The sequence below is a fragment of the Neovison vison genome, chromosome 6 (assembly GCF_020171115.1).
Source record: "Neovison vison isolate M4711 chromosome 6, ASM_NN_V1, whole genome shotgun sequence".
In the NCBI taxonomy this organism is placed as follows: Eukaryota; Metazoa; Chordata; class Mammalia; order Carnivora; family Mustelidae; genus Neogale; species Neogale vison.
The window spans coordinates 493,175-507,259 of record NC_058096.1 but is presented as its reverse complement, the minus strand read 5'-3'; the positions used below and the strand labels follow the sequence as shown (position 1 = coordinate 507,259).

At 67.0% G+C, this 14,085-nt stretch overlaps 1 protein-coding gene across 2 annotated transcripts in view; it reads left to right on the top strand.

Annotated features, from left to right (window-relative positions):
• The window catches only part of COL6A2 (collagen type VI alpha 2 chain), a 32,921-nt gene extending 18,836 nt beyond the window's left edge, over positions 1-14,085 (top strand). The window contains exons 7-28 of one of the 2 annotated variants that reach the window (XM_044250765.1): positions 45-89; positions 349-375; positions 580-606; positions 690-734; positions 1,196-1,249; positions 1,621-1,683; positions 2,208-2,270; positions 2,545-2,634; positions 3,247-3,309; positions 4,037-4,099; positions 4,250-4,312; positions 4,698-4,760; positions 5,026-5,076; positions 5,409-5,444; positions 5,718-5,780; positions 5,875-5,937; positions 6,215-6,250; positions 6,403-6,448; positions 6,647-6,799; positions 7,019-7,471; positions 7,621-7,659; positions 12,924-14,085. In XM_044250765.1, the coding sequence (XP_044106700.1) occupies positions 45-89; positions 349-375; positions 580-606; positions 690-734; positions 1,196-1,249; positions 1,621-1,683; positions 2,208-2,270; positions 2,545-2,634; positions 3,247-3,309; positions 4,037-4,099; positions 4,250-4,312; positions 4,698-4,760; positions 5,026-5,076; positions 5,409-5,444; positions 5,718-5,780; positions 5,875-5,937; positions 6,215-6,250; positions 6,403-6,448; positions 6,647-6,799; positions 7,019-7,471; positions 7,621-7,659; positions 12,924-13,522 (2,205 nt within the window). In that variant the 3' untranslated portion in view covers positions 13,523-14,085. Of the gene's footprint in view, positions 1-44; positions 90-348; positions 376-579; positions 607-689; positions 735-1,195; positions 1,250-1,620; positions 1,684-2,207; positions 2,271-2,544; positions 2,635-3,246; positions 3,310-4,036; positions 4,100-4,249; positions 4,313-4,697; positions 4,761-5,025; positions 5,077-5,408; positions 5,445-5,717; positions 5,781-5,874; positions 5,938-6,214; positions 6,251-6,402; positions 6,449-6,646; positions 6,800-7,018; positions 7,472-7,620; positions 7,660-10,693; positions 11,789-12,923 lie in introns of those variants that run through there. The other variant, XM_044250766.1, reaches the window with a different exon arrangement.

Genomic DNA, 14,085 nt, shown 5'->3' with positions numbered 1-14,085 from the left:
CCAGGACTGGGGCTCAGCTGCGGCTCTTTGTTCTTTCTCCACAGGGAGACCCAGGCATTGAAGGCCCCATTGGATTCCCAGGACCCAAGGCAAGTCGCTGCCAGCCCTGCGCCCGTGACTAGGGGTCGGGGGAACAGGCCAAGGGCTGTCTGGGCCGGGTGGGGACTGGCCCACAGGGTCAGGTTGTCTCCAGGCCACCCACCCCTTCATTCCCAGGGCAAGAAGCCAAGAGCCTCGGTATCTTGAATGTTGTCCCTGAACTGAGCCGGGACTGGCTGCCCCTGCTCTCCCCCGATCTGGGGTGCACACACCCCCAGTAACGCTGCTCTTCCTTTCTTCCGACCTCAGGGTGTTCCTGGTTTCAAAGGAGAGAAGGTGAGACTGTGACGTGGTCCCAGAGCACAGCAGCGTCCGTCAGCGCATCGTGGCCCCGATGGGGGCGCCGCATCTGGCGTCACGGAGGGGCGCCCTCTCTGGGGTCCTTCTGGCCTCTTGCTCGGTCTGAGGCGGACCGGGCCCCCAGAGGCAGTGGCATCTGTGGGACTCCAAGCTAACCGGCCTCCCTTTCCTCCTGCACAGGGTGAATTTGGAGCCGACGGGCGGAAGGTGAGCAGGTCGTCCGGGCCGGGGGGCGGGGCACCCCACCTTCCCGCCGCCCCAAGGCTTGACGATCACACCTCTCCCTGCAGGGGGCTCCCGGCCTGGCCGGCAAGAACGGGACCGATGGACAGAAGGTAGAGGGCATCTCGGGCCCCTCCCCAGGCCAGGGGCACAGCGTTTCTGGCATAGGAGTGAGCAGAGCCTCCCCGAGACCCTTGGGTCCTTACCTGGGGCCTTTGGGGCCCCTGGCCACTGCCCACAGCCTGTGGCTGGACGGCCCCCACTGTCACCTAGCCAGGGACGCAGGACAGATAAGAGCCAGCGTGGACATTCGCTTCTGAGGACGAGCTCGCGGGGTCTCCAGCCTGGGCTCCAGAAGCCCAGATCCGGCCTGGGGGGTGAGGCGGGGGGGAGCTCATGGTCCAGCCACATCCCAGGGACCTGGCCTGCCACCTGCAGAGAGGCTGCCGTACCGTCCAGCCCCTGAACACCCAGCTGGGTGCCCGCTGGGAATGACACAGAGGGGACCGTCCCCGCACATTCGCCCGTTGGTGCGCGACCCTGACCCACCTTCTGCCCCCCTCTTCTCCTCCAGGGCAAGCTGGGGCGCATCGGGCCTCCTGGCTGCAAGGGAGACCCCGGGAGTCGGGTAAGGCCAGCTCGGGCTCCAGGAGACGCAGGGTCTTGGCAGGGGGTGGCAGGGCAGGGTGGTGGCCAGCCCCTCGAGCTGCAGTGAGGAAGCAGGGAGCCACTTGGCGTGGCCCCCTCTGAAGCCTCTTTCCTGCCCGTCCCTTGTCCCCACCCAGGGTTCAGCCAGAGCTGTGGCCTCATGATGAGGAAATACTCTCGGGGCTTCTGGGGCAGGCTGGGGCGGTGCTCCTGGGCGTCCTGACAGTGGGTTCTGGAAGCCCAGACCCAGCGGAGCACTCGGTCCACCGGGCTTCTGCTCATCGGGCCCCAGGAAAGCCCCGCACAGCTCTGGGCAGCAGCCTGGGACAGCCCTGTCACTCTGTCTTGCAGGGCCCCGACGGATACGCAGGGGAAGCCGGCAGCCCTGGGGAGCAAGGGGACCAGGGCATCAAGGTAGGCTGAGGGCCAGGGTGATGGGCCTTCGAGGGCAGTGCCAGGCTCTGGGGGAGTGCGGGGGCCAGCCAGCCAAGAAGCCACGCAGAGAGGGCCTGTCCCTGCAGAGTGGCCCTCGGGAGTAGGAGGCCTGGGGACGCCCTGCCTCAGGGGCGCTCCCGCCTGGGGGCTGCGGGTGCCTTGCCCGAAAATGCCAGTGTGTGGCCAGCTGAGGACCGTGTGTTCGGTCAGGCAGCTCTGCGGTGCCCACGGGGCCCCAGCCATGAAACCACCGTCCTCCAAGGCCGTGCGGGGTCCCTCTGCCAAGCTCTCGGGCGCCGTGGCTGTTCCGCATCCACCCTGCTGGCTGCCCAGGCCTCTGGAGGAGCAGGACGACAGCCCCTCCCAAGAAGGCAGCCCCGTGGACGGGCCCCGGGTCTGATGAGCTTCCCGTGCAGCCACGCGGGCCCAGCCCCTTGCAGCCGGCTCCTGCCCTGTTGCCAGCGTCTCAGGGATGGGAGGCTGATCTCTCCAAACTTTCCTAGGGAGATGCTGGCCGTCCGGGACGCCGAGGACCCCCAGGAGACAACGGGGCCAAAGGGAGCAAGGCAAGTGCCCCTGGCTGGTGGCTGCTTCCCCTACCCACCCCCGCAAGCCACATGCCAACCATGTGCACCAGCACAGATGGGGGAGGGAGCAGTAAGGACAATGGCATCTTGGCCAGCCCTGGGCTCTGAGCACGCGGCCAGGCCCTCCGCTGCTGGGGGACCCCGGCACCCCACTCCCTGAGGCAGACGCGGCCGCACGCAGCGGCAGTGGGGCTGGGGGTGAGGACACTCCGCAGGCACTTCCTTGTGGGGCTGACATGTCTCCTCCCTCCAGGGTTACCAAGGCAACAACGGATCCCCGGGAAGTCCTGGCGTGAAAGGAGCCAAGGGTGGACCAGGGCCCCGAGGACCCAAAGGCGAGCCTGTGAGTTCACACTCTGCCCCCACCGGTGCCTGGGGCCCAGGGCTCCGGGCGGGCTGGCCAGGGTGGGCTGTCCCCTCTGGGCCTGGCCCACCTGCCTCACCCCTCCTGCACACACCCTGCTCTGGGCATCACCAGTGAAGCACTCCGGGTAGGGCAGAACCCCTGCTGGCCGGGCCCAGGCTCAGCTGCTTCCCTGCCTGGGGACCGGCCTCGTGCCCCCACATTGCCCTCCCAGCAGGATGCTCCGAGGGCTGAGCACAGACTCGGGCGCACACTCTGTGGGCCCCCCACGGCAGGCTGTCCCTTGTCTCAAGGCAGGGCTGACCCTCGAGGGGGAAACACCCTGAGCCCTGAGGCCCGGAACTGGACGGAGAGACCATGCTGATTGCTGGTCCAGGCAGGCCCCGGTCACATCAACTAAAACCCCTAACTGACCTGGTCTCACACGCCGACTAGGAGCCCCTCACGTCCTAAATCCTTGGTGGCAACTTAACTTACCCGACAGAGGAGCAGGCCCCTCCCCCAAAGCCTGTGTCCGAGAGAGGAGAGCCGAGCACGGGGTCCCCACGTGGCCCCACCATCAGGGCCCCCCCACATACCTGTTCTCCGCAGGGGCGCAGAGGGGACCCAGGAGCCAAGGGCAGCCCAGGCAGCAACGGCCCCAAGGGGGAGAAGGTGAGTGTCTGGGGGGTGCCGTCGGCTGTTTCTGCACCGGGGTCTCACCGTGGGGTCAACAGGGTCCTGGGACGAGGGGCCACCAACAATATCCCCACCGTGGTCCACCCGGAAAACAAAAGGGACCCCCAGGGGCGCCTGGGTGGCTCTGTCGGTGAAGCTTCTACCTTCCACTCGGGTGTTGATCCCAGGGTCCTGGGATGGAGCCGCTGCTCCGTGGGAAGTCTGCTTCTCCGTCTGCCCTTTCTCCGCTGGTGCTCTCTCGCTCTTGCTCTCCCTCAAATAAATAAAAATCTTTTTTAAAAAAAGGACCCCTGGTACCTGGCCTCTGTGGGGGCGGAGGCACCCCCTGCAGGTTCTCAGACAGTGACCCCCAACCACACTCCCTGCTGAGGGGCATGGGCAGGGTAAGGCCGTGAGGGTTGTGCATGGCTCCCTGCATGAGGGCCGTGCACTGCTGGGCAGGCTGCGCACTGCTCCACCCAGCAGTTCCTCACAGTAGCTGGCTCAGGATGTCTTTGTCTGTGGTAAATCTGAGGGCCAACAGTTCCCCACCAGATGTGGGTCGAGGGCTTGAAGGAGGGGCTGCCCCTCTGGGAAATGCATGGCAGTCCCTTCCCTGGTGCAGGAGACTATGTAGGTGTCACCCTTTCCAGGGAGCTAAATGAGCCCCTACCCTCCCCTGCCCCTCCACATGCCCAAGACTGACTCCGCCTCTTTGCTCTAGGGAGACCCTGGCCCTGAGGGTCCCCGGGGTCTGGCCGGAGAGGTTGGCAACAAAGGAGCCAAGGTAAGTGAGGCCACTCATCCTCGGGAGCCACCCAGCTTCCCGGCTAGAAGGGGCTACCGAGGACCCCTGGCCCCTCCCCTGCCCAGCAGGGACACCCCCCTATTCCCGCCTAGTTTCCAGTGATTGACAGAGGGCTTTCCTTCTTTGCAGGGAGACCGAGGCTTGCCTGGACCCAGAGGCCCTCAGGGGGCTCTCGGAGAGCCTGGGAAGAAGGTCGGTAGCAGGACACCTGGGAGGGCCCTATGGCTCCGGGGCCCAGGCCCCTTGCTGCCCTTCAGTCTCACCCCCCTCCCATAGTGCCGCGTGGGTCTCCCGTCCCCAGGACACGGTTCCCATGACACACTTGGGCAGCAGTGCGGGAGGTGGGGGGAGCACCCTGTGTACCTCACACAGTCATCCTGCCCTGAGGGGTCCAGCCGCATCAGGAGGGGCCGCAAGGGGGAGGCGAGGCGCGGGGCCGGGGAGCCAGGGCGGGGCACCTAGAGGAGGCGAACCGCGGTGGTAGCCCAGTCCCCAGAGGACAGCAGGGGAGAGCGGTAGCATTGCCTGGAGTGGTCCGTGCTCGTCTGTGCTGACTCTGCGTCCTCTCTGCCCTCAGGGATCTCGGGGAGACCCCGGCGACGCTGGTCCCCGTGGAGAGTCAGGACAGCCTGGTCCCAAGGTACGTTCCCTCCCCCTCTGGGCAAGACTGGCCTCGGGGGCTGAGCCCTGCTCGGTTCTCGGGTAAGGCTGCCAGGAGCACAGCAGGCCCAGCTCCCTTGGCACCGGGAATCCGCAGGGGCCGGGCAGCCCCTCCCGTTCTCTGCACACGGAGCCCCCAACCAGCAGCCCAGCCCCGTCTGTCCTGGTCCTCGTCCTCGGCGCGTGCCAGCCTGGCCCCTTCCTTTCCCACTGGACCCTCCCTGACCAGTTTCCCCACCCTGCAGGGGGACCCCGGCAGGCCTGGATTCAGCTACCCGGGACCCCGAGGAATGCCCGTAAGTCTTGGCAGGAGTTGGGGGGCCCCGGGAGGCCCTGACGGTTCCCACTAGTTCCTGTGAGGGCCTCGCTCCTGGGGGATGGGACGAGGGCGAGTGGGCCTGGGGTCACTCATCGGATGCAGAGCCCCAGAAATTGTCCCCGACATGGGCCAGGGGTGTGGCGTTCACCCACAGCACTCACGGCTTCATACGGATTGTGAAAACTGAGACCACCCTAGGGGGCAGGAGGGGCTTCCAAAAATCTGGGGTCCCCAGGAGAGCCAGCTCCCGCCCCAGGGCAGCCCTTCCGGTTCTGCGCTGAGTTATGGTGACCTGTGCTTGCTTCCCAGGGAGAGAAGGGTGAGCCCGGCCCACCCGGTCCTGAGGTACGTCTGTAGAGGCCTCCGCACCCACAGGGGCGGCCTGCGTGCCCCTCACCCACCCTTGGCCCCAGAGAGCTTCCTGAGCGGAGCCCTGAGCCTGCTGGCCGCTCTCCTGCCGGGTCCCCCCAAACCCCGCCGCGTACCCCATCCAGCTGCCTGGCGCGGGCTCTTCTGACGGAAGCACGCCCGCCCCGGACAGACTCCCTAGAGGTCTTGCCTGGGGCGGGGGGCTTGCCAAGCACCCTGCCCCAGGCTGACCAGTGTCCTGTGTTCCAGGGGGGCAGAGGTGACTTTGGTGCCAAGGGAGAGCCCGGGAAGAAAGGCGAGAAGGGCGAGCCTGTGAGTACCCAGGGCCGAGGGCGTGGGGGCCGCGGGGTGTGCGGGGAGGGCGCGGGGTCGAGGCGGCCGCCCACCGGCTCTTCTCACTCCCCAGGCAGATCCCGGTCCCCCTGGCGAGCCTGGCCCTCGGGGGCCGAGAGGATCCCCAGGACCCGAGGTAGGTCCACTGCTGGTGCCTCCAGCCCTCCGGGCTAGCCCGGGGCCTCGCTGAACCTCAGGGTCGTGCTGGCGGAGGGACGGCGGGGCGGGGGCGGGGCTGCGCGGGGCGGGGGCTGGGGCGAGGGCGGGGCTGCCCGGGCCGGGGGCGGGGCTGCCGGGGGCTGGGGCGAGGGCGGGGGCGGGGCTGCCCGGGGGCGGGGGCGAGGGCGAGGGTGGGGGCGGGGCTGCCCAGCCCAGACACCGGCCACTTCTCAGCGCCACCCTTCCTCCTCCAGGGAGAGCCTGGCCCCCCTGGAGACCCCGGCCTCACGGTGAGTATCGGGCAGGGATGGAACCCGCGTCCCCCTCCCTCCAAAGTAGGAAAGCAAGGGCAGCCCTGGGAGCGCGCAGACTTCCTGGAAGCCCCTCTCGGCCGGTCCGGGGCTCGCTTTCCTGGCCCGGGCCTGACACCCCTGTGTTGCAGGAGTGCGACGTCATGACCTACGTGCGGGAGACGTGCGGCTGCTGCGGTGAGTCTCGGCCGCACGTGGCGGCGGAGCTGGAGCCTCGTGTCCTTGGGGGGGGGCTCTCGTCCGGGGGCGGGTCGTCCCTCTGCGTCACGCCCTCCCACTCCTGCACCCGCCTGTGGGCCCCGGGCGTGTGTCCCCAGGCCGGGGTCCGCGCACACCGCTGCCTCCCCTCGCCCTGACCCTGCACCTGGCCCGCAGACTGCGAGAAACGGTGCGGGGCCCTGGACGTGGTGTTCGTCATCGACAGCTCGGAGAGCATCGGCTACACCAACTTCACTCTGGAGAAGAACTTCGTCATCAACGTGGTCAACAGGCTGGGGGCCATTGCCAAGGACCCCAAGTCAGAGACGGGTCAGTTGTGCCTGTGGTGGGCGGGGCCGGGGGCGGGAGGTCCACGCATGGGAGGGGGGCCGGCGGGCCGACCGGTGTCAGCTTCCCTCAGAGCCACAGGGGTGCAGTGGGGGAGGCGGCATTGGGGGGTGAGGGTTAGGGGTGCAGGGGTGGGGGCCGGCGTGCTGGGGGTTGGGGCCGCGGGGCGCAGCCGCACCCTCACGCCCGCCCCGGCCGCAGGAACCCGCGTGGGCGTGGTGCAGTACAGCCACGAGGGCACCTTTGAGGCCATCCAGCTGGACGACGACCGCATCGACTCGCTGTCCAGCTTCAAGGAGGCCGTCAAGAACCTGGAGTGGATCGCCGGCGGCACCTGGACGCCCTCAGCCCTCAAGTTCGCCTACAACCAGCTCATCAAAGAGAGCCGGCGCCAGAAGACCCGGGTGTTTGCAGTGGTCATCACGGATGGCCGCCACGACCCCCGGGACGATGACCTCAACCTGCGGGCCCTGTGCAACCACGACGTCACGGTGACGGCCATCGGCATCGGCGACATGTTCCACGAGAAGCACGAGAGCGAGAACCTGTACTCCATCGCCTGCGACAAGCCCCAGCAGGTGCGGAACATGACCCGCTTCTCTGACCTGGTGGCCGAGAAGTTCATCGACGACATGGAGGACGTCTTGTGCCCAGGTGAGTGGCGGCCTGCGCAGCCCGGTCCGCGCTGGGGAAGGAGGACCTGAGGAGGGCAGAAGGGGCAGGAGGGTCGCTAAGGGCGTTCGGCCCCTGTTCTGGCAAGCGGACACTGACCGGTACCCCCCGGCCTCTCTCCTTGCTCCTAGACCCTCAGATCGTGTGCCCAGACCTTCCCTGCCAAACAGGTAACTCGGACAGTGCCAAGCCCCCCACCCCAGACTCAAGCAGCCGGGGCCGGAGAGGAGGGGCCGCTGCGGGACCCGCCCCCCCCGCAGCGAGAAAACTTTAGATGGGTGACTCAGCCCCAGGACCCTGGCACGTCTGCGGAGGGGCTGGGAGCGAGATTGGCCGTCCCGAGCCCCCCAGCCCCTCCGAGCCCAGCGCACTCTGGGCAGGTGCGCTCCCGTCCGCACCTCGAAGCCTTGTGGTGTCCCTGACCACGGCCCGGGAGGGACAGACACCCTAGAACCATCTCAACCACCCCCAGTGGGAGCCCGGGACGTGGCGCACCGGGTGGTTGGTGAACAGCCGTGGAGGGAGGGAGCGCGGCCTCACGCGGCCACCGGCAGATGCGCTCGCTCCCAGCCTCCGCGGCCCCGAGCTGCGGTCTCTGAAGCAGAGCCTGGCGTGTGTCGGGGGCCTGGGCCCCTTGCTCTCGACATGGCTACTTCTGGGCTTAAGGCTGCTGGGGACACGCGGAAGCTGTCCCTGGGTACTGTGGGTCAGGGAAGGGGGCGGGAGGCTCCGCAGGCCCCGAGCCGCCGCCCCCAAGGCTTTGCGGCACAGGGGCTGGGACCACGGGCCCTTGGAGCTGCCGGTGTGAGCCGGGAGCTGAGGTCTCCCCTGAGCGACCCGCCCCGCCTGCCGGGGTCCCGGGACCAGCACTGGGCCCTCCGGCTGGGACATGGGCACCAGGCCTGGGTCCTCCCAGGAGCTGGTGTGGCGTCGGCCACCGTAGCAGGCAGGCCTGGCTGTGCCGGCCGACCTGGGGGGGACACAGACAAGAACCGCGAGGCCCGTGCCCACACCATCGCCTGCCAGGCGGAGTTGACATTTCCAGGGCCTGCATGCTGGCTCCTCACGGAGCATCTGGTGGGCCCCCTGGGCAGGTGCAAAGGAGCAGAGGTGGCTTGAGGGAAGAACTGTGCTGAGTTGGGGGCAGGGGTCCCCACACTTGTCCTGACAGAGAGTTTCCCAGGAAATGGTCATCGCGGTGGTCCCACACCATGGCTGCTGTGAGCTCTGCTTCAGTCTGGGCACTGCCTGGGCCTCAGGCCCCTCGAGTCCTCCGGGGATGGCTGTCTGCAGTGCCCAGAGCTGCCCAAACCCCAGGTGCCGGCCTGAGAGCTGGGCTGGGGGGTCTCTGCTGGAGGCCACACTGAGCAGCCATACACCGGCCCGCAGGACACCCCGGTCACCCACGGTGGGTCCCACAGTCAGGCTGGCCCCCGTGGACAGACTAGACCCTGACCCCTGGCGTCCAGGGCCCAGCAGGGGCCCAGTGTCCTCGGCCCGATCTCGGTGGGGAAGCTTCCAGTTTCTGACCCCTGAGCTCGACGTCAGCCAAGGTTTTCCACCGACGAGCCTTGTCAAGTTGCTAGTCCCCCTCTTCCTAGTTCCGGAGGACACGTCCTGAGTGAGTGTGGGCTCGGCCACAGGCTGCCTCCGCGGTTACGGTTAGGACACTGTGGTTTTCCGCTTTGCCGTGTTGACGCGATGGAGGACGTTGGTTTCCGGAGGCTGAGCCGACCTTGCCGGCCGGGATAAATCCTACCTGCTCGCGGCGTGTAAGTCGTTCTGTGTGAGGTGAGGCTTGATTTGCTCGTATCCTGCTGAGGACTTCGGTGTCTGTGTTCCTGAGAGGCGTCTGGCCGCAGCTCCCTTTCCTGTGACGTCTCCGTGGGGTCTGGCTGCGAGTCTGACGCGGGGTGCTGGCGAGCGGCCTTGCTTCCCCCGAGCCTCCAAGACCTGGCAGTGAAAGGGAGTGGCCTCCCAGGAGACCCTGGCCCACCTTTTCCCAGTTATCTTCTCTGCCACACTCACAAGTTTACCCTTTAAAGGGACAAGAATCTCCAGGTTTCTTAGACATTGTGACCAGGGAGGAAAAAAGCAGAGGTCGCTGGGGAACGAGATCCCGCGAACCTGCCCGTCGGCGGCTTGGTGCGCGTCTCCCCATTTCGAGACCACAGACAGCGTCCTCTGCTGGCTGGGCACGACCCTGACCTTCTGGCCACACGGCCCCGTCCACCCAGAGGCCCAGCTGACCCCAGGCTTGGATCCGGCCAGGGGGCAGCTTGCTCGATTGATTCAGAGCCATGATAGTTTCGGGGAGCCGCAGAGCTGGCCGGCAGCTGAGGCGGTGAAGGCTGGTCCTGGAGCGCTGCCGCGGGAGTGGGGAGCCCCAGGGTGACCCGAGCCCCGCCTCCCTGGAACAGAGGCAGAGACTCTCGGGGCGGGCGTGCAGAGGAGAGGCACAGACGGCGGCGTGTGGGCCGGGGTGGGGGGTCCGTGCCACCAGGCTACCTGGCTTGGCTACCTGCCACCCCCCAGAGGAAAAGCAAGCTCTGGGCCCCTAGGGCAGAGGCCGTGGTGCACAGGAGCAAGGCGCCTGCGGGGTCCGGCCTGCGCTCCCAGGGGGGCCGGAAGAGAGAGCGGGACCCTCGGGGGTGGGAGGCACAGCCGCTCCTGGGTCCTCTAGGGGCCAGTTCTGGGCGGCGGACGGAGGGCGTCTCGAAGAGCAGAGAAGGACTCATCATTGTGAGCTTTCTGGAAACTGTTCTGAGGGGGCCCAGGGACCTACCTGCCCGTCACGAGGTTGGGGCTGGAACAAGCCAGGTTGTCCCGGCGCAAGCAGTTTTCCTGGTCGGGTGTAGTGAGGGGGCTGGGGTCCCCCGGTGCAGAGCCTTGAGCTGCTAGAAGCTGACCCCGAGACCGGTCAAGTCTCAGTGCCACCATGTGTGCCAAGAGTCTTGTGGGGACGCCGAAGGTGCTGCTGGCTCCCGCCCCCGCTGCGAGCTCTGGCCCCGCACGCCAACGCCAGCGGGCCCGTAGCTCCCCGCCCCCACACCCTGCTGAGCCTCACAGCCGTCCCGCTGTGGTCCCAAGTCACCCTGGAAGAGAGAGGCGCCTCGGCTCTCAGTACGCGCAGCCCAGGAGGGCGGCGGGAGGCCCACTCATGCCAGCTTAGTCCCTTAAAGCCTTCTCTGGATGCCCCCGCAGATGGACCGCGGCCTGGCGGCGAGCCCCCGGTCACCTTCCTCCGCACGGAAGAGGGCCCCGATGCCTCCTTCCCCAGGACCATCCCCCTGATCCAACAGTTGCTAAACGCCACGGAGTTCACGCAGGACCCGGCCGCCTACTCCAGGCTGGTGGCCGTGATGGTCTACACCGCCGAGCGAGCCAAGTTCGCCACAGGAAGCGAGCGGCAGGACTGGATGGAACTGTTCATTGACACATTCAAGCTGGTGCACAGGGACATCGTGGGGGACCCCGAGACAGCGCTGGCGCTCTGCTGAAGCCGTGGAGGCTGCCCACGGGCAGGACTGGCCCGAGTTTAGCGACCTGGGGCGGCCGACCACACACGAAGGGGCTTGAAACAACAGAAGTCTATCGTCTCTCAGTCTGGGGCCGAGAGTCCAAGGTCCAGGCGTGGTGGAGTCACACTCTTTCCAGGGGCTCTGGGGAGGACCTTCCTGCCTCCTCCAGCTCCTGTCTCTGCCGCTGGTGTCACGTGGTCCCTCCTTGGAAGCCTGACCCTCCACCCCCTTATCAGGACCTTCTGGTGGCGCTTGGGGCCCACTGGAGAATCCAGAATAGTCTCAGGCTGGTAATTAATTCTCCCCGCGTCTTTCTTTGCCCTGTAAGGTCATATTCAGTCTCGAGGTTTAGGACACGGGCATCTTTGGGGAGGCCATTGTTCAGCCAAAACACAAGAGAGACGAGCAGAGCCTCACAATCCCCAAACTCCCGGCTTCCCCTGCAGCTCCTGTGCCTGCTGCCACCCCTCGTGCATTTTTCTCGGCCTCCCTGGTTTTTGCATTGAGGAAATCTGCCCCAAGGCCGGCGGCCCCACGCATGTCCCTGCTGGTGGTGACGGAGCGCGGGGGCACCCAGCTGGCTTGCTAGACGTGGATTTAAAGCAGAAGCTGCTTTTCATCTGCACGGCCGACAAGATAAGCTACGTCATTAATATAAGCTTCCTTAAAAAAAAAATCCTGCCTACCAGAAGTGTGGCTCTGCCCGCCAGTGGCCTGGCCACCCTCGGACACTGTGACATCCTAAACACGCTATAAAAGCTGGAAACGTGTGAAAGCATTGCTGTGGTCCCGTGGCGTGCTGGGGTGACATGCTGTGGCTGGGGCCTGGGCTGAGGCCCTGCTGGTCGATGCCGGGAGTCAGGACTTCCTCCTTGATGGGGTCCACACCCTCCTGGCCCCAGGGTTCAGCCCACTGGGCCCCATATCCCAGATTGGGGCCCGCAGGGCTGAGAAGCTGGATGCCAGCAGGACGGCCAGCTCCGTCCTCCCCTAGCCCAAGCCGTGGTTGGAGGTGTGGTCTCCAGCAAGGCCACGGCGGAAGGGCCGGGCTGCATTCTGCGGAGGGTGGACCACAGCCCACATATGTGAGGAGTGGGTTTCCAGGCTGTGCTGGAGCGCCCACGTCCCCCAGATGCTTGGCCCCAGCCTTGGATGCAGCCCTGGCAGTCCAGGGCAGGTGACCTCCCAGTGGGAGCAGGGCTCTCCTCAGCTCTCCTCACGGGAGCTGCTGCCGGGCTCGGGCCATGCCCATGCTCACCGCCCACCGGAGAGATGTCCAGTCACGGAGGACACAGGCTCCACTCCCCGCTGCCCCCACAGCTGGGACAGACACGGTCCAGCCAGTGTCGGGCAGCTCTGGGACCACAGGGAGGAAGGGGGTCATGGCCAAATGTGGCTCCTCACATCCTGGGGGTTTCAGGACTGGTCTTATGAGATCTTTTTAGTGGATTACAAATGCAAAGACAGCTTTCCCGAGCCTCCATCCCACCCCTTCTGTGGACTGTGGCCCTTTTGGAGTCTCCTTCCTGCCCAGAAGGGCCTGGAGGAGGTGACTGGGCAGAGAAGGTGCTTGGAGGGTGGAAATAAGCCTCTCAGCCTTCAGGTTTGGGGCATACCCTGAAGAGAGCAAAACCAGCAGAGACGGTGACAGGTTCCCCAGAGCTGGGGCCCAACCCTGGCCCACTGTGGTGGGGGCTCCCGATGGTGGGAGCCTTTGGATGCAACCCCACAACCCCGGGGGGTTCTAACGGCTCCAGTGGGAGGGGTGTGCCCAGAGATGGGCACAGGCCACGGCCAGGGCGGGGTACCAGACGGTGCCAGGGCCTGGAGTGGCCAGGAAGGGGCCGCAGGGGCAGGGCCCGGCCGCGGGGCCTCACCCGGGTCGCCCGCCCACCACCCCGTTTTGCCCCCAGAGCTGTACGTGGCCCAGTGCACGCAGCGGCCGGTGGACATCGTCTTCCTGCTGGACGGCTCGGAGCGGCTGGGCGAGCAGAACTTCCACAAGGCGCGGCGCTTCGTGGAGGAGGTGTCGCGGCGGCTGACGCTGGCGCGCAGGGAGGACGACCCACTCCACGCGCGCGTGGCCCTGCTGCAGTTCGGGGGCCCGGGCCCGCAGCAGGTGGAGTTCCCGCTCACCTCCAACCTGACGGCCATCCACCAGGCGCTGGAAGGCGCGCGCTACCTCAACTCCTTCTCGCACGTGGGCGCGGGCATCGTGCACGCCATCAACCACGTGGTGCGCGGCGCGCGGGCAGGGGCTCGCCGCCACGCCGAGCTGGCCTTCGTGTTCCTCACCGACGGCGTCACGGGCAACGACAGCCTGGAGGAGGCCGTGCACTCCATGCGCAAGCAGAACGTGGTGCCCACCGTGGTGGCCGTGGGCGGCGACGTGGACACGGACGTGCTGTCCAAGATCAGCCTGGGCGACGCGACCGCCATCTTCCGCGAGAAGGACTACGACAGCCTGGCTCAGCCCGGCTTCTTCGACCGGTTCATCCGCTGGATCTGTTAGCGCCTCCTCCCTCCTGCCAGGCGACCCGGCTTCCAGCCCCCGTCTCGCACTCCCAGCCCCCGGCCCTGCCTGCGCCCCGGGCTCCCCAGGCCCGCGGGCACCGCCCTCCCACCCATGGTGCTACTCAGACTCACCCAGAGGTCCCGCGGGCTGCAGGCTCCATCGCCAGGTGCGGGTGTCAAGTCAGGAAAAGAGGACCCGCCCCATGCGTCCCCAGCTTCTCCAGAGAGCCCCGCCTCCCTGCGCTCCGGTCTGTCTGTCCACACCGTCCCCTCCACGCCCTCCCTGGACCCCAGAGGCTTTGCAGGGGCCTTGCGGTGGCCAGTGCTCCAGACCCTCACCGACAGCCTCCTGAGGCCTTCCTCAGTCCAGCCTCGTCCCCGGACTCCGCAGCCCCTCTGGTGCCCTCCAGAGGCTCTCTGTGGGCCCCGCCGGCTCTGCTGGGCTTGCTCCCAGGTCCCTGCCTGGCCTTTGGAGGTCCCCTGCCCAGACCGAGCTGTGACAGCAGGACCTGCATGTTCCTGTCTGCACACGCCGCAGTACAATAAAGGCTTTCAACTGCC